At 45.8% G+C, this 19,006-nt stretch overlaps 2 protein-coding genes across 8 annotated transcripts in view; both read right to left on the minus strand.

The window, feature by feature from the left end:
• The window catches only part of LOC148833582 (telomerase protein component 1-like), a 53,791-nt gene extending 49,232 nt beyond the window's left edge, over positions 1-4,559 (minus strand). Inside the window, exon 1 of one of the 4 annotated variants that reach the window (XM_088916373.1) lies at positions 4,491-4,559. Coding sequence is in view for 1 of the 4 variants with exons in the window: in XM_088916370.1 (XP_088772496.1) it covers positions 3,496-3,582 (87 nt within the window). In the remaining 3 variants the exon portion in view is untranslated. Of the gene's footprint in view, positions 1-2,459; positions 2,957-3,495; positions 3,629-4,490 lie in introns of those variants that run through there. The other 3 variants (XM_088916370.1, XM_088916371.1, XM_088916372.1) reach the window with 3 other exon arrangements.
• Positions 4,560-12,695: 8,136 nt separating this feature from the next.
• The window catches only part of LOC148833583 (telomerase protein component 1-like), a 52,701-nt gene continuing 46,390 nt past the window's right edge, over positions 12,696-19,006 (minus strand). For all 4 annotated transcript variants that reach the window (XM_088916867.1, XM_088916865.1, XM_088916866.1 and 1 more), the window contains exons 51-56: positions 17,202-17,330; positions 16,625-16,724; positions 16,109-16,226; positions 15,600-15,682; positions 14,246-14,350; positions 12,696-13,253 (exon numbers count right to left, since the gene is read on the minus strand). In XM_088916867.1, coding sequence (XP_088772993.1) covers positions 13,134-13,253; positions 14,246-14,350; positions 15,600-15,682; positions 16,109-16,226; positions 16,625-16,724; positions 17,202-17,330 — 655 coding nt within the window. In that variant the 3' untranslated portion in view covers positions 12,696-13,133. The remainder of the gene's footprint in view (positions 13,254-14,245; positions 14,351-15,599; positions 15,683-16,108; positions 16,227-16,624; positions 16,725-17,201; positions 17,331-19,006) is intronic.

Here is a 19,006-nt window from a genome sequence, read left to right on the forward strand (position 1 = left end):
AAAAGTAAAGAGCCGCAGGGTAATTATACAGCATTGAAATTCAGCAGCGCTCTTCAGGCTCGGGTAAGTGCCACGGCTGCAGAAATCATTTTGCTCTGGTGAACAAATTCCCAATGGAAGGCAGAGTAAGCGTCATGCAGGGACTGTCCCTGTAGCATAAATACGGCATCGCATGAAAGAGTCCTTAGACTCGAGAATCCCTCGTCGGAAAACTCCCAGCTTTACAAAAAGTACAATCTAAGACACGCTTCAGTGCTCGAGATCTTTGGTCACACAACCACACCCTCCAGTCAGTCTTCCCCACGCCTCACAAAGTCACGCTACCATATTATGGCTTGAAGAACGCCCCCGCAAACACCCACTGCTTCAAAACTAAAACTGCGTAAACGCAGAAGTAAAATTAAATGAGCGAAATGAAAGTTAACCAGGCCGAGATACCTGTTCTATCAAGGCAAAAGTTAACGCCATCTAAACTACAAACAGGCAGCGAAACACGCACCAAAGTCGACCGGGGTAAAGTTAGCTTGAAGTTCGAAAACGATTTTGGCACGCCTGTAGCGCTTTCACGAAACCTCCTAGGGTTACGAAAACACTTGCTTTGTGTATAAAATACATTGTGAATGCTGTCTCAGCCTTCATTTTGTCGTTTTATGACATTTTTGTGACCAAGCACGAATATTCTTTTGTCCATATCTTCGCAATGGAAGCACAGAACGCCTTCAAACCAAATGCATTTTAAAGACCACGACTTGTGGAAATTTTTAGATCCATGATAGTGCTGTCTGTGGTCCTGCTGTCCTGCTGGTCTGGATGAGGGGTACATAGTGTGGGGCAGGTTCTTGTCCCATCCTGCTGTTGGTCCAGGTTGGAGGGTTGTACCGATTCTGAGTCTTGTTAGCTGGTATGGATGGTTTTGGGGGTGTTGATACCAGAGTGGTACAGGAGGGGGTTCCAGGTGTCTCGGGGGCATTCTTGTTTTTCTATGAGCTGAGGTTGATTCTGTTGGTTCTGAGTGTCTTGGTTACATCCGTTTGTGTGTATAGATGAAAAAGCTATTGAAGAGCACCCCACCCATCTCGGTGGAAGTTGCCATGTTCAAAAAATCCTAAAAAGAGAATTAAAGTTTCACACAACAAAGCATGACTGTGAAAGGTCAGGAGGCCTGCCTAGTGAGCACAACACTTGATTACAGTCAAAAAATCATTAAAAAATTAAAAAAAGTTTCACAACCCGAAGCAAGGTTGTGTGAGGTGAGAAGGGCTGTCTGGTGTGTAAAACTCTTGGTTGCAGCACTGTGGCTGCTGTGCTTAAAAAGCTATTGAGTCATGAAGACGACCCCCTAATCCAGTGTATTACCTGTAGTGCCATCTTCAAAAAATCATTAAAAAATAAAGAAAGGTTCCACAGCCCAAAGCAATTGTATAAGGTGAGGGGGGCTGTCTGGTGTGTAAGGCACTTGGTTGCAGCACTGTGGCTGTTGTGCTTAAAAAGCTATTGAGTCATGAAGAAGACCCACCTATCCCAGTGTATAGCATGTCTAATGGTGCCGTATTGAAAAAATCATAAAAAATAAAAGAGGTTTCACAAGCCAAAGCAAGGCTTGTAAAGGTCAGAGGACCTGCTTAGTGTGAAAAACACTTACTTGCAGCATTGTGGGTGCTGTGGTTTAAATGCTATTGATTTGTGAACAGAATACCCCTATCCCAGGGCGTTGTGCCACATTAAATAACAGCACGAGAAAAAGAGATTCAGAACGCAAAGCTGTGTCAGTGTTCTGTGTAAAAAAAATGGTTTGAACATCATGGGAGTTGTTTTTATTAAACTGTCGAGCAAAGAATATTTTAATCTTCCTGCTGTCAGTAGTATTGTGAATATAGTTGACCCTTACCCGGATGAAAACAGGACATAAAGGAAGGGTTTCAGAAATCAAACAAAACTTTATTCCGGTGCTTACAGTCTGGGTAATTGGAGACTGCGCTGTTCTGCTTCCTATGGTCATATATGGGTTTTTCGCACGAACCCGTATTGAACAGTATTTCTCGCGTTGTGGACGTGTGTACACAGCGGTCCCCGGGTTCCAGTTAGTGCGTAATTACGCATCGATGAAAAACCGGAGGTTTAAAAAAAGATAATTAGTTCACTGATAGTTTGATGTAGAGGCTGTGGAAATTTCCACAAGTCGTGGTCTTTAAAATGCATTTGGTTTGAAGGCGTTCTGTGCTTCCATTGCGAAGATATGGACAAAAGAATATTCGTGCTTGGTCAAAACAATGTCATAAAAACAACAAAGTGAAGGCTGAGAAAGCATTCACAATGTATTTTATACACAGAGCAAGTGTTCTCGCAACTCTACGAGGTTTCGTGAAAACGCTACAGGCGTGCCAAAATCGTTTTCGAACTTCAAACTAACTTTACCCCGGTCCAAAACCTGCACCCATACAGACCCGGCCTCGGCTTACCGTCTATCGTTCCACTCGCGATCTCCGTTACAGAGCCGGTGTAACTCACAGCGCAAGCGATACTTCCAATCCGGCTTGAAGGCGTTTCGTGGGTGCCTGTGCAATTGTAATTCAATGCGTTTTGTTTCAGTGAATCAGCAGGGATGGTTAAAATGCCAGTGGTTTCATCGACGATTCAGATTGAATGAAGACCGCAGATGGAGCACCCGGCCGCCCAGGATTGAGTCTGACGCTCTTAATCTATAGCTCCAAATCAAAGGTCACTCTCCAGTAAACACTGTGTAATCGGTGTCTAAGGTTCAAGGAGCTGTCCTGTATCTTTCTCGATTTCGTCAGCTCGAGGGGGGAAGTAACTTTTTTAACCGACAAAGACACAACGTTGCTGCTGCTTCTTATCTTTAATCTGGTGTGGTTTTATTTGGCTGGAGTCGAACTAGGCGTGAAATACAAAGACCCACCGCTGAACCGGACTGCCACTTTCCGCACAGTAACGTAGTGCATTATTGTCGGAGAAACTTTATCCAAGAGGTGACGAGCAACACGAGGGCGGGTCCGTGTCTGTGAGGTGTGCTGTTTGTCATGCATTTACTGTACAGCCCACATAATTACTGCTGTTGTCAGAACTGCTATCGGTACTGTTCACCTTGTGCGCAGTACACAGGCAGCACGCTTATTCCTTTAAGGGTGAAAAACGTCATAACCAACACAGTACACAGAGTGGCTGCGTTTCTAATGTGAAATGTGAGTAGAGTGAGACTCTTCATTTTACGATCCAGTGACGTGGCTGCTGGCACAGTTCATGACTGCCCCGAGACGGAACCCATCCGGACAGGCGAATCACTTGTTTGTTTGTTTTTTAAAACAGTATTGGAAACGCAAGACGTTTTTGGTTTAAAACTGCTGCAGACGGAGAGATGAATTGCGGGAGGGCTCAGTCATTGAGCTGAGCGATCGGCTAACCCGGGCAGCTCCTTGACAACGACAGCACATTAGAAATCTTCTGCTGAATGCAGTTCAAATGACTAAATACACTTACCTGAACAAGCAGATCACTTTGCTTTGCTCTGCTCTGCCTGTGCGCCTTTTGCTCGAACTTTTTTTGTGTGCGTGCAATTACTTTCATGAATCTCACGACACATAAAGGTTTGGTTAGTCGGACTTCCGTCTTCACACGTCATCTACCGTATTCAATGCCTTATAAGCTCATAGCAAAATGTGGCCGCAGTGCGCCGTGAAGTCCGAGTCCTGTCTTATGAGAGTGCTTCGGAATGTCAAATCAAAGTTCACACAAACTTCTTTTTTTTTACAGCGTTAAGCTCTTCATACTAAACTTATGTCCAGGCTCATGACTTTTCGTTTTAGGTTTCTTTGGGGAAACGTGACATGGAAAGTGGTCACAGATCTCTTCATTTCAAAGCCGTTTTAACACGCAGTCGCCTGAATATGAAAACATTTTATATTCCACTTTCTGGAGCAGGATTCTGAAGGGGGACGTTTAACCACACCCCTAAAGTACGGCGAAAACTGAAAAATTAGACCTCTTGTGGGCGCCTTTGTTGGGACACAACAGTACAAAAGAAGGCTGTTTTATATCGGGGAATGATTTGGCTACAAAAAGCCTTTAGTGTTGCTTTTTAGCTCCCCAGTGCACTAAAAAAAGGTGTAGGAGATGCTTTTTACCCGCACTGAATAGATTCTAAAGAAGTGAACGACGTTTTATCGTGGACTTGTACTGTTTGTTTACTGTTCTTGTTGTAAGAATCGTGCACTGCATAGCTTGATCAACTGCGTCAATGTACTGCGTTATATGTCTGTTCTTTGAATAGTTGCTTGGGTTGTGTTTTTATGACATTTGACTTCTTGTCTATGAGCTGTGTGTTGGCAACTTAATTTCCGCCTTAATAAAGTATGGATTAATAAAGTATATGGCATCGTTTGCATGAGAAATTGAATCGGATGGGATAAAAGCTACCTCTCTCCCCGTCGGGGAATCGAACCCCGATCTCCCGTGTGACAGGCGGGGATACTCACCACTATAGTAACGAGGAGCGCGTGTTTAGTGTTGATCGTGAGCTTTGTTTACTGTGTACTCGCTGTCAGGAGACACTTCCTCTTACGGCTACTACTGTTTCGGGTTGCGGCTTGTATTGTCTTCCCCTTTAGAAGTACGTTTAGAAACCGTGTTTCCATCTGCGCCGTCGTCACTCCTCCCCTGGTATCGCCACAGCTCCTCCTCCTGCACTACGAACACCTATGGAGTCGTTTCCTTCAGCTTTATTAGGATTTTATTCAAGGCTGGAAGTAGGGCACAAGTTACTCGAACGCAAAAAGCGTCATCATTCGCTTCCAGTTGTGAAATGTGGTTACTAGACGCTGAACAATTAATTTCCAACGCAGCGGGTCCAAGCGATTTAGCGCGATAAAAGTTCCACGACAATGGAAACGTGAGGCGGACACCCGTAGTCGGCAGGATTCGGACCTGCGCGGGGAGACCCCAATGGATTTCTAGTCTCTCGCCTTAACCACTCGGCTACGACTAAGTCGCGCATCACGCTGCTACACTCTCCCAGGCAGTGCTCGGCAGTGTTGGAAACCTCTTGCAAAGTCGCTCTCAGTTTAAAACGAGTTTTTATAAAACACATGGTCGCAGACAGACGCGCCTCAGAGGACTTAAGGGTGGCTTCAAGTTGGAAATGATGAGGTTTCCCTGTTCGGACATGAAAATAGAACTTTTGTTAGAAAAAAACAACAACGGAGAAATGCGTACAAAGATTTAAGAAGCTGCACCACACTCCCGTTTGAAAATCATTTATATTCGTGTTAGACGCAGCAATTGCCTTTGATTTACGCTCTTACGAGCGCGATGAAAAAACACAAAACAACAAAAACAGAAACCCTTCATCCTACGATTGCAACACGGGGCGTGTATGGAAATGAACATACACTACACATTAATAATAATAATTAACAACTGCTTGCACTTACATAGCGCTTTTCTGGACATTCCACTCAAAGTGCTTTACAGGTAATGGGGACTCCCTTCCACCACCACCAGTGTGCAGTCCCCCTGGATGATGTGACAGCAGCCATCGTGCACCAGAAAACTCACCACACACCAGCTCTCAGTGGGGAGGAGAGCAGAGTAATGAAGCCAGTTCAGAGAGGGGGATTATTAGGAGGCCGTGATTGGTAAGGGCCGGTGGGAAATTTGGCAAGGACACCGGGGTTACACCCTACTCTTTTTGAGAAACACCCTGGGATTTTTAATGACGACAAAATCAGGACATCAGTTTTAGGTCTCATCCAGAGGACAGCACCTGTTTACAGCATAGTGTCCCCATCACTATACTGGAGCAATAGGACCACCTATTCCAGCAGGGTGAGCGCCCCCTGCTGGCCCCACTAACACCTCTTCTAGCAGCAACCTTAGCTTTTCCCAGGAGGTCTCCCATTCAGGTACTAACCAGGCTCACACCTGCTGATCTTTAGTGGGTTACCAGTTGTGAGTTGCAGGGTGATATAGCTGCTGGCCAAGCCTTTCTAAATCAGTCCCTTCAGTTGCAAGGCGCCTTGAAGCGGGCACCCCCCTCACATCACTAATGTTTGCGCTTCTGTGAAAGGTAAATTCTCGAGCAACGTCTGAAACTACTCCAAGGAAACAACGTGATTGATTTCGTGTGCAGCTGGAGTTGGTTTATTTTATTTTTTTTCTCATGTCATTGCAGAGGAAGGCTTTGGTCAGTTTGAGATGGGAGTTAAATGGCGAGAGGTGAACCCACTGCCTGCAGGTTAGGAAGCCCACCGAGAAATGGGGCTCCTCCGGTCTCCTGAGCGCGCTTGTGAGCCCGTGAACTAAACTACCGGTGGCGGCCAAACGGAGACTCACAGGTGCCGTCCTCGATCAGGACTACCTCATGACGCTCAGTGGGGTTGGGAACCTCCGACTGAAACAGAGTGCGGGACGCCATAGAAAAAATGAAGCCATTAAGAGTCTTTAATCTCAATAACCTGGTGTCCTCTTAAACTAGTGATGGTAAGGTGTCCCCAATGGGCAATGCTCGGCTTTCAAATCATCTCTCGGTGGAAACGCTCAAATGCTGCCATTGAAGGCTCAGAAACAGCCGATTGGCTCGCAACCTAGCTGATCACAACCAATCAGAGAGCTCAGAGGTGAAAAGCAGGGATACTCACCGCTGTCAATCAACTTTTCAAACCTTTCCGAACATTTCTCGGGGATGGATGTTTTTTCTTCAAACAAAGTTACAAATCAGAACGCATGAAAAAAAGATCAAGGTGAGGTCACTTTGCAGCGAGACCTGGGCCACACGGCCATCTGTTTGTCTGACAAAAAGCTTACTTTGCACAAGAAAACCGGAGATTGTTACATCATAAATAAAGCTTTTTCATAGGAGTGGGATTCACATCAACACATCCGGGAGAGATCGACACCACTCAGATATTCTGAGTCCTGAGATATGCGTCAACTGGAACAATCTCTTTTCTGATCAGCCACCACGATCCCATTTAAATTCAGTCCTGCATTTATAGTCAAGGATTATAAAAAGGGGTACCATCTGATGTGAAGAATCAATAGCTCTATAACAACAAAGAACACAAACAATGAAACCTGCTCTGTTTGTGCTGCTTTCATTCCTGAAATATAGCGCCTTTTTTGGGTGGGTTTGATATCAGCACCCCCTACAGAGGTACAATCTCATTCTTTAGTGCTTTAGTGCCAGTTTGTACGATTGACAGTAATGTATGAGCTGTTTTATGTTTTGGGTAATCATTTGACTGTCTTCAGGGAAGTTTACAGTTAGTAACACATTTTGGATAGTTTGTGTTAATTTCTGATAAATTTCTGATATCCTTTTATTGGGATGAAATAAAAGGATGTCTGTCTGAGACCATAGGGCGAAGGTTTTTTTTTTAATTTGGATATCAGTATTTTTTGTGAGTTTGTGTGAATACTAAAATTAAATCTGTCTCCAATATCTTAATGCCACAAGAAGAATTGCCGTATTATCCTTAAAAAGGGAAAATTAGGAAAAATGGCATCTTCTTAAAAAAAGATTTAACTAGCAAATCATAGTACTCCTTAGTTGTGTCAATATTTTTAAAACTAAAGAACTCATTCAAAGAGTTTCTAATTTTTTTTCCTTTTCCCTCTGGAAAGAGAGCAAATTTCTGCCTGCTATAATGTTCCGTCAAACATTTTGTAATATCTCTGGAGGTTTGTTTCCAATAAAAACCTGCTTTGTAGCTTGAATTCAAGTTAGCCCCTTGGACATTAAGTGTCAACAATCAGATTTCTTATATCTCTGACTCACCAGACAGAAATATCAAGGACAAAAAACAAGAAACTGTTGTTTTTTTTGTCCTGTTTTCAAAGATCAATAGATCAAAAGGCTTGTAGGCCTTCTACTAGCTTGAATAAAAATCTGAGACAAATTGAACAGATTCTACATTTTTCTGTGAAGACGGGACCTGGAATAATAATGTTCCCATGCCCAGAAAATGTATAAAACAATATTAAAAAAATAGTTAAACTATAATAGCTATTACAATTACTGTATAAACACCTATGGCAGTGCCAGAGGATTTTTCCTTGCTCTATTTCACTGCCATCTTATCAGCAGGTGTGAGTTGTTGACTATAGAGGAACACAGTTGCTATGTAAACATACTGGTTGCTAGGTTTTTTTTCTTTCTCAAGTTATGTTACAGAGGCAGTCCATTCTGCTAGGGCTCTGAATGGTTGAAAAAATAATGAATGACAGCCAGCAGCTGTATCACCCTGCAACTCACAACTGGCAGCCCCACTGAAGGAGGTATGAGCCTGGTCAGTACCTGGATGGGAGGCTCTTGGGAGAACTGAAGCTGCTGCTGGAAGAGGTGTGAGTGGGGCCAGTAGGGGGCGCTCACCCTGCAGTCTGTGTGGTCCTAATGCCCCAGTATAGTAATTGGGACACTGTAAAAAGACACTGTCCTTCGTATAAGATATGAAACCGAGGTCCTGACTCCACAGTCATTAAAATTCCCAGGGGGGTTCTTGAAAAGAATAGGGGTGTTACCCTGATGTCCTGGCCAAATTTCCCCCTGGTCTTTACCCATCATGACCTCCTAATTATCCCCCTCTCTGAAATGGCTTCACTCCACTCTGCTCTCCTCCCCACTGAGAGCTGGTGTGTGTGAGAGTAATGGAGCATCATCCATGGGGGGCTGCACACTGGTGGTGGTGGAGGGGATCCCCATTACCTGTAAAGTGCTCTGAGTGGAATGTCCAGAAAAGCACTTTGTTAGATTATTATTATTAAACCCCCTTTTTCAGACTTGAATTTACTCTTTCAGTTTCCATTGACCCAGTGGTTTAGTAGGTATAACCTGTTTTTAACCTGTTTTTTGCGTTCAGGTCGCAGTCTCCCCTGGAGGTGTGGGTTCGAATCCCACTTCTGACAGTCTGGTTTTCTATTTTTTTATCCTGCTTTTAAATTAGAAGAGAACAAAATGGCAAAAGTACAGGTGCTTCCAGTTATATGTAATGCTACGCACGAGTGTTGCAGCTTCAGTTGTCTGATACGAATCAACCTACCGTCGAAAGAACTGACTTGGCCATCAGCTTCCTAGAAAAACTAATGCAATTAAAAGCGAATGCTAAATACAATATGCCTGATTATTTATGACGGAGTTTATTACCGCAAATTTGTAAGTCTGTTGCCGAAAAAGCTTTCAACTTGCACTTGTCAGTGAATTAAAAAAAAAAGAAAAATCTCCAACTTTGACATTTTAAATTGTGATCAGAGTGTAAAAGGACTTTCACCTCCCCGTCGGGGAATCGAACCCCAGTCTCCCGCGTGACAGGCGGAGATACTCACCACTATACTAACGAGGAGCGCGTGAGTGGGTGCGCCTCATCTCCTTTCAGAAGCGCACGTGAAGCCGTGTCTCCAGCTGTGCTACCGCACTGTGCTCCTCCCCCATGCACGAATAACACATATAGAATCGGATATACGTCAGGTTTATATATTAGGCTAGGGTGACCATATTTTGTTTCAAAAAAGAGTACGGAGCGGGGGATAAGCGACACTCGACACATGCCTCCAAAGTAATTCATCTTTATTACTTTTTCTAATCAAAAATCAATTTAATCTCTCCAGTTCTGTTTATTAAACTTCTTAGTAAACTTATAAACAGCTGCATGGTTGGTATTTCTCTTTCATAATAGCAAAGGAAAAAACAAAAATATTGTAACGCCCTCGCCTGGTGGTGAGGAGGAAGCGCCCCTAGGCGCTCGTAGTACCGCTGGGCATGCTGGGAGTGGTAGCCGGGAAGAGTCTGAGGGTCAGCACGATGACCAGCGGCTGACCCTACCTGTGTAAATAATGTCCTAGTAATTCTAGTGCCCTGTGTAGTCCTGTAAAAGTGTAGTGTGTTGTTAGGTAAATACCACCCTAAAATAGTGTACGTGTTCCGTCAGTCTCCTCATGTGTGTGTGTGGATCCTGTGTTCGGTTTTGTGTGGTTGAAAACGAATAAAGCTAATGCTTGTTTGTTAATTGCGTCTCCACTCGTCCTTGTTCTGAAAAGAACCTGCAAACGCTACGATATACCCCCATTTTAAACTTAAATGTTTTTTTTTTATTTTAAAAGTCTTAACATCTGAGGAAAAAACGAAGACATCATAACTCGGGAGAAGCATTGGTTGCAAAAACGGTCAATTTTAACGAAACATTTTGAAATATGATGAAACACGTTAAACGTTGTTATTTCTCACGGCCATAAAAACAGCCACACACAAACCCTTTTCAAGCTACGCTACGGGCAACACACCCAGGTGAATCCTAGATAAAACTGTCCTACCTGTTTTGGCAGGTAGGCAGGGAAGCATCCGCGAACACAGCCTGCTGCTTCACTCGGGTACCGGGTACCGACTCCCGTGGGATCGTCCGCCCGGAGGGAGATCCCAGCCCACCGGCCAGCTATGGACGAGTACCCGTTCCCCGTCCTCTTTGACCTGGCCGACATGGAAGAGCGCTGGAAGGGCGAAGTCTTGGGACACTTTCGGCTCAGGAAGCGGTCAGGCGGAGGCGACTGCAGCGACCTGCAGGCGCAGGGGAACGGTACAAGATCGCCTTCCAGACGCGCAGAGGTAGGAGACCCCCCGGGCCGTCAGATCTGTATTCGGGGCGATTGTGCCCCGATTCTTATCGTATCGTGTACCTCGCATATATTTGTTATGGCATGTGAAGTTCATACCTAGTCAGGATGTTTACTACATTTGTCTCTCAGCAACTTCAACCCCAACAGGGTTTTGCTCGGGATTAAACTTTTACCACCAATTTAGATCTCAACTCTAACCCCAGAAGAAACCCAAGGGGAAAATGAAAGACAACTGTGGCAGCAGTTAACTTTGCTAGAATTACATCAGACTTAATCAACAGAATCAAGTGTTCGGATCACTAAAGGACATATCGAGCTAGAGTAGCTCTGTGGGGGTTCTCATAACCTTACAAAGTAGATGAACAGCTGGATTGTTTTATAAACTAAGAGGAGGGGAATATAATCTTGGTATTAAGAAAATAATCTGAGTAATATTAAAAAGCTGAGCAGAAAATCAACTACGTGTCACCAACATCAATTGATTCATATCGTTCACAGAATATATAAAAAGGAATATATACATGCACAAAAAAAAAGACTTATTACACGAAATAATACAGTATAGTGAAAGTATTTAACATTTATATCTATAGGCATAGACCCAGTATATAGCTATAACTAGACAGCAAATGATTAAATACAGTAAACACAACTATCGCTAGTTACACTGCCATTAGCCAGTTAATCAGAGCTCAATTTTGCTTTCCGAATGTTACACTGCACTCTGCAGCATGGTGACATTTGCATTCTGTTCCTCTAATACTTTATTTTCATAAGCATCAACAGTGAGCAGTTTCTTACTTACGTCTGCAGCCCTGGCTGGGGGCTGTGTTTCCTCAAACTGGCCACTAGCTCTGCAGTCGGTTTCTCTGTGTCCCATGCCTTTTATCTCCCCCACGCTGCGGTCATGCCTTGGGGACGTCCTACTTTTGCAAAATGGTTCCAGCTTCCCTTGCATCGTGCAGAATCTTGTGAGACTTTGCGCTGCCGTGTTCACCCCAAGAGAAGTCCCGAAGGAGCTGCTGAAGGTTTCGGCTGAGCAAGGAGAGCTGCTTCTTAGCCCCAGGAAGCAGTTCAAGTCGGATGTGTGCGAGGGCACCCGTGTCCACGGGCGACTCCGAGCCTGTGTGTGTCTGAGAGTGTGATTCTGTGTGCATGTGTGACTGTGCATGCATGCTCTAAAGAGAATCTCTACGCTTAGCTTATTTGAAACACACGTTACCTCTTACTCACATTTTCTCCAAGTCATATTTTTTACCTCTCGTCTTCGGACGGCTAATTTTTTTTACTTCAGTCAATCAGAAAAGACTGTCCTTGAAAACTTACAGCGCTGGTTTATCTTGCCTGATGTGGCTCAGTCGTTTTGGTGAGCCATTTCCTCAGTACTCATCCCCGGCTCTTACCCAGCTTCTTTAGCTTGAATGACCAGTTTCTCCTGAATTGCCTAGGTGAGAACCCACCATCCTGGACAGGTTGGAAGAAGGTACTAGACCAGAGTAAGTCTGGGATGCATTTTTGACCATTGTAGATGGTTTTAAGACAGCGTGGCATAGTGCCTAGTGCTTTCAACTGATAACTAGAAGGTTTGAGGGTTCAACTCCCAGCTAAGGGCTTCCCCCCACCACTTAAAAGCTTAAAATGGCCAAAAACATGCTTAAAAAAACTTCTCTGAACACGCAGCATGTACACCCTCTTGCTTAGTTCTGTGTCTCCTCTTGTTTTTGTAGCAACCAAAACTGGTCTCAGGAGCTGATCCAAGTCACCCAAAGAAGACTTTAATATACGACCTTGGGCATATCCGTGGCACACAATGAGCACAAGAAACACGGTAACAAGTCGTACCTAATTTAGTCCTTGAATATGCACCACTGCTTACATGGGCCAGCTGTTAACAGGATTTTCGGAAAAAGGTTATTCTTGCTTTCTATGAGTAATCAGGCACATCCAATCAGGACCTATCTTTTCCTTTTAAGAAACCACGTCAAGTCCCTTCAAATAACAGTGTGAAGAGCATGATGGGAAGAGGGACAACTAGTAGCAAGCAGAGGGAGAAGGTTTCCACGGTAAGAGATCGATACTGACAGTAGGTTTAATGAGTAGAACAGTTTTAATGAGATAATGGGGACTTTCAAAGTCAGCCTGATCAGGGCGAAAGTTCACACCGACTGCAACACAGTTTCAATTGAGAATTCAAATCTGCAAAAACGAAGACGCATAATAATATAATATAGGAAGCTGAGGATGTGGAAGGGTGTGTATGAAGAAGGGGGGAAGGAGGAGGGGTGTGAGAATGTGAGGTAAAGTGTTCATTTCAAGGGGACAATAAGAGGCATTAACAAGGAGGAAAGGGATGTTACAAAGGAAAATAAAATCAGCTTCAAGCAAAACACTCCTTCAACCAACAGCAGTGCACCCCAATCGGTTCAGTGTCGCTTCAGAGCTTCGTCCACGTTTTCACTCTGCAGGATTGGGAAAGCAACCCTTTCTGGAACCAGATCCATCTTCTGGCTGCCCTCTCAGTCCTTCCAGCTGATGAGGTACACCTGGCCCAGGCTGTCTCCGCATGCCAGCTCTGAGGGCCGAAGGGGGTTCACCTCCAAGCTCCAGAGGGGGGCGTGGCACAGGAACTGACCCACCTGGACAGAAACACGAGATCCGTGTAACAGCCATGTCTGCAGTTTAACCCAACCTCTCCTGTGCACTGACTCGTGCAGCTGGACCTCTCCTGTGATGAGCACGGGAATTGATGATGCAGTTGACCTGAATTCCTTACCCCTGAACAAAACCTATCATCCATCTGATGGTGCGTACATATATCGCGCATATCAGCACAGAGCAGATCAAATCTCTGGACTTCCTTCAGGGCAGCGATCATACCAGTTCTGAATCCTGCACTATTGGAACAGGGCTGGACCAGGTACAGAAAAAAAAGTCACCCGCATCTGAAGTTTAGATTCTCCTGTGGCAGAAGACCCAGTCATTTTGGAGTTATTTCCTCTCTCGGGTGCTGCGCTGTGTGCTCTCGGAGTTTGTGAGTGAATGGGACAGACTAGTGATGCACTAGTGATGTGGAGGTGGACTTTTGGCTTAATGGACTTATCTGCTGTCTAGGGTGCGGTGCTGTGTGTGCTCGGAGTCCCTGAATGACCGAGTTTCCTGGCCGGGACAGACTAGAGCTGCATTTGTCACTGGTGTTGTGCAGAATTGGCTCTGTGGCTCAGGATCTGCGCCTGTGCCTGGAAGGCTGCCGGTTCGTATCAAGCGGCCGGCAGAGGAATCCTACTCCGGCGGGCCCCTGAGCAAGGCCCTTAACCCCAAGCTTCTCTCTCCCCCGTCTGTGTGTCTTATGGAGAGCAAGCTGGGGCATGCAAACTGACAAATTACTAATGCAAGAAATTGAATACGGCTAATAAAGTGATCTTATCCTGTGGTGGAGGACCTGGGCGTTTGGCTTGGTAGAGTTATCCGCTGTCGAGAGAGCGATGCTGATCTTACGTGCACAGAAAGAAAACATCACCAGCTAATAAAAAGGGCTCATTATTCATCCAGTGTCTGTAATGCACATGCCAGCCAGCTCTCTGACTGGCTCCAACACCCCCCCCCCCCGACTTTCCACGGTCCCAGGCACCTGTTTCTTCGTTTCTCGATCCCACAGCTTCAGACTCCTGTCGTGCGACGCGGAAATGATCATGCTCTCCGTCACCTTCAGTGTGCTGATCCTGTCACTGTGCACCTGTAAACAAAATTTAAGATAATTTGCTGGCCCGGACCCATTAATAAACAGCAACACACCTAGTGGAGACACTTGTGGGGACTCCAAATAGATAAATATTCAACATACATGAACTTACTGAAGCCAGTGTATCCCTGTACACCTGGAACAGTGCTACCAAGTACCACCAGGTAGGATTCTTCCACCTAGTCTATAGAGCAGCCACATTATCAACTTGTAATCTAATCCAATCAGATCAAAGAAGCTAAGCCTGATCAGACTGAGCCTGATCAGCACTGGATTGCTGCTGCAACTCGTGATGGAGGACCAGTAGTTGGCGCTCATCCTTCTGGATCAAAATTGCCAGACCAATTTCAGTATTGTGATCTGGGCCACTGTGCTGCAGGAGGTATCTGTCCTTGATGAGACTGAGATCCTGACTCCTTGGGTCAGTTCAGTTCATTTGTCATATGCACAAGTTTAATGAAATGCTTATTTGCTCCAATACAAGGACATGACTTGGTCATTAAAGATCTCGGGGCACTGATCAGAAGAATAGAAGAGTTACCCAGAGTAAACTCCCGGTGTTATGGGTACATTCCACTCTGGACAGTGTTACTGAACATATTTTTAAAAAAGATTTAAGCTTGCTTCCTAGGCTGTCAAGCTTGCAATATTTCATATTTAAGGCTAACTGTTCACACCTGACTGAAGCTTGCTCCCTTCAACTAAGAACGTCAACAACTATAGTAGCTAAAGCGAGGTCAAGGCACTTGGCTGTGTGCCTAGAGTGTGGTGGTCTAGATGTGAATGAACAAGGCGGGAACAGCTCTTCAAAGTGAGAATGTTCCTTCTGTTGTGTGTGCGAGAAACAGGAAGCGTGTGAATGATTGGCATGAGCAGTTCCACACATATCTTCTCCGCTCAGCACCAAAAAGCTATAAAAGCCTGGATCACGTACCCCAGAACAGACAGAGGGGCTGCCTCTATGCGCGTGAAATCAATAAATTCCTAAGCTGATCTACTGTGAGCAGAGCCTTCATTTTCCACCTTAACAACAGCGTGGCTTCCCCATATATTTCCCATTAATTCGACAGGTGAGGTCATTTCTCCCCTCTAATCGCCAGTTTATGTATTGGAGTGGCTGCACACCTCCCAGGGAGGTTCAGAACTTCAGTGGGATCTCTTCTTATATGTAAAGATCTCAGAGCTCATCAAGAGTGAAAACCGCTGTAGAAATGCAATATACAGAGAGGGGACAGGAGCTCACCTGCTTCTTGCTGCTCCAGGAGCCAGTTTCTGGGGGCTGGTTGTACCACATGTTGCCTTTGGAATCTCCAAACACAATCAGTTCTGTGACAGGAGACGGCCATCGATGAGAAAAGACACCCAAAACCTCACCAGGGTTGTATTATCCAATAGGCACAGCAGACACTGTGCCTAGGGCCCACGAAAACTGACAAGAATTCTGACCATTTTTAAAACAAAATGATATGGCTAATAGCTGAAGCACAGATCTATCCTTGAATATAAGCCTAGGCAGAGTGTATTACACAAAGAGTCACGTCAATGGCCATTGTGTTATTTTTTTGTTCAACAAAGTGTAAGGAATTGACCATTTAATCATGGAAATGCATCTATCCCAGGGCCCAGGAAGCAGAAGTGTCTGATGCCTACAAAGATTTTAATCCAGCCCCGGATGCCCAGTTCCACCGTCAGCCCTGGCTAACGGTGGCGACACCCCGGCGGCGGTGAGGATGAAGACCTGCGCTGCCCTACCTTTGTGCATGGCGGCCGCCGTAACCTGCGAGTCCCCTTCGTCGGGGGTGTCGGGGCCGCCTTCCATCTCCACGTAACTGAAGCCAGAATTTACGTTGCTGGTATTCCCCATGGTGTACTGAAACAACCAAACGGACCAAGAGAGTAACCCACCAACCCAACCATGCTGGAGGGACTGGCAGGAGGGAGAGAGGTTTCCCCAAGAGTTACTGAAATTTCCCACCCAATCCCAAATCCCGATCTTCAAGCCGGATCACCTTCAGCCCGGGTAGGGAAAGGAGAGAGGAAGGGACGTCACGCACCCTTTTCATCCAACACCACGCTAACCAGGATCGGTCTGGTCTGATGGGTGGAAACTAACTTGCTCAGATATGGAAATGAGTCTGAAACCACTGGAGTCAAAGTTAACGAAGCGCCGGCTGCCGGGGGGTTGCGAAAGGGGGACGCTAACGAGAAGACGGACGAGGCAGGGAGGGGAGGGGAGGGGAGGAGACGACGAAGAGGAGGAACTCTCACCACAAAGCCCACATTGGGAACCCCGTTTTCCTCTGCCAGGACCCAGGAGCTCTTGTGGTCGTTGGGGTGGAAACCCAGCACCCTGCGCCACAGTGTGAGGCTGTGGAAAGAGCATCACCGCAGGTGAGCGAGCTCCTTCTCTGGACTGCGGGAGGACTGGGCTGAGACGTGCCCTGACTCACACCTGTCGATCAATCGATGTCAGTGACCCCAGGTTCGGGTGGGGAGCTGCAAAGAAGCCATCAGAGGATAATTCCATGCCGAGAAGCACACTGGAACCTGAGGACCGGAAGCACTGCCTTACACAAAGGACGAGGGATGAATGGAAGCTCTTGTTGCTGCTGACATCCTAGATTCCTTCGAGAGATGAACGGGTGCGATCCTCAGAAATAATCCTATTAACCAAAGACCGGGTAGGCTAGATCGGCATTGCTCTCCCGCCTGTGACAAGCCCGCGAGTATTTTTAAAAAGGGTAGAAGTGTTTTTTGGGCCTTGCCACCTGCTTCAGATGTGCGCTAGAAATCAAGATTTGAGGGAGCGATTTTTTTTTCCTCCTCCCACGTCGGCAGCGGCTACCTGTGAGTGGACTGATCTTTGCACATCTTGTCCACGATACTCCCATCGGTGCAGGCCGCCAGCAGCACCGAGCAGTAGTGCAGGGTGGTCGCCACGAGATCCAGCTCGAAGGACGACACCCGCTTCACCCTGTGTGGGGCAGGGGGCAGGATGGAGTGAGAGTTAGGTCAGTATGCACTGCTAGTCAGTATACAGAAAACAGCAATAACATATTGGTTATACCCTTGAAAAAACAGTGACTGGGACTCCTGTCGAATGCGAATTCAAATCACAACACAATGACAATACAAATGACAGAATCGTAATCAGACAATACACACTAATATATACTGTTGTAAAAAAGAAACGCAACACCTCCTCCTCCACACTCGGGAACAGGCTGAGCCATCCGTGAAGAGGACCTGATGGCACTGCTGACAAGTCCATCGCAGCCTCTGTCTGGCCCAAGCCAGTCAGGTGTGACGTCTAGGAGGTGTGAGCAGGGGGCCTCTGACAGGTCGCTTTGCTCTAAGGCCATCAGCATGAAGCCTCACTGTCCTGTCACTGATGCGGGCATTGTGTCTGCCGGCAGTTTCTGCAGCAGTACGGGTGGCAGATCTGAAACGATCTCTCAGATGGACACTAGTCTGATGCGTCGGTCCTGCTCTGGTGTGGTCACTCGAGGGCGACCGGATCTTGGACAGTCATCTGTCCTGCCGGTCTGCTGAAACCTTCTCTGCAGTCGGGACACAGTGGAGCGGCTTACTCCATAGTGTCTGGCAACGCTGGCACATGACATGCCTGCCTGCAGCATGCCAATGGCCCTCTCCCTTGCTTCTGGTGACATTGGAGGCATTATGGAAATCACAGAAAACTGACTAAGTGTGGCCTTTTTCTTGTAGTGACCTAAGCTTTGAATGAAGGCCTTTTTAAAGGTGACCTGATCAGGCATTGTTCCACCTGGACCTCATTGGGTAAAAGTGCACCTAACAAGCTTTTGTGTGATTGGCGAGTTGCAATGCCTAATTGCACAAGCTGTATTGCTGTTCAGAGGGCTTAAAACAAATTGACAAATTTTTGTGAAAGTACATAAACTATAACTATAGTATTCTCATTCCAGAAAATGTTACATTTCTTTTTTCCATCAGTATACCGTATATGTAAAATATCTGACCAGGGTAAGAAATAGCAAAGAGAACAGACCCTGATGATGTACAGACACAGTGATCATATTTCTAGCCTTAGAAACTGGGAGATACAGACAGACTTGGCTGCTCAGAGAGGACAGGCTGTGCTCTTACTGAAAGCAGGGAGAAACAGATGCACTGTGAGAAATACTCTGGGCTTAGGCAAACATCCTTCTCTTAAATACATTTAATCCCAGAATTCCCACACCTGTCAAAATCAAAACTACCAATCCTACTGGAGGAGGGGGGATGAAACTAAATAGAGCTTCTGCCCATTATGTGATCTCCTGTCCCAGCCTGAGGAACAGACACTGAGCCTGTCTCTCAGTAATAATAATACAGTGTGTGATCTCCTGTCCCAGCCTGAGGAACAGACACTGAGCCTGTCTCTCATTTATAATAATACAGTGTGTGATCTCCTGTCCCAGCCTGAGGAACAGACAGTGAGCCTGTCTCTCAATAATAATAATAATACAGTGTGTGATCTCCTGTCACAGCCTGAGGAACAGACAGTGAGCCTGTCTCTCAATAATAATAATAATACAATGTGTGACCTCCTGTACCAGCCTGAGGAACAGACAGTGAGCCTGTCTCTCAATAATAATACAATGTGTGATCTCCTGTCACAGCCAGAGGAAC

The sequence above is a fragment of the Atractosteus spatula genome, chromosome 5 (genome assembly GCF_055471065.1).
Source record: "Atractosteus spatula isolate fAtrSpa1 chromosome 5, fAtrSpa1.hap1, whole genome shotgun sequence".
Lineage (NCBI taxonomy): Eukaryota > Metazoa > Chordata > Actinopteri > Semionotiformes > Lepisosteidae > Atractosteus > Atractosteus spatula.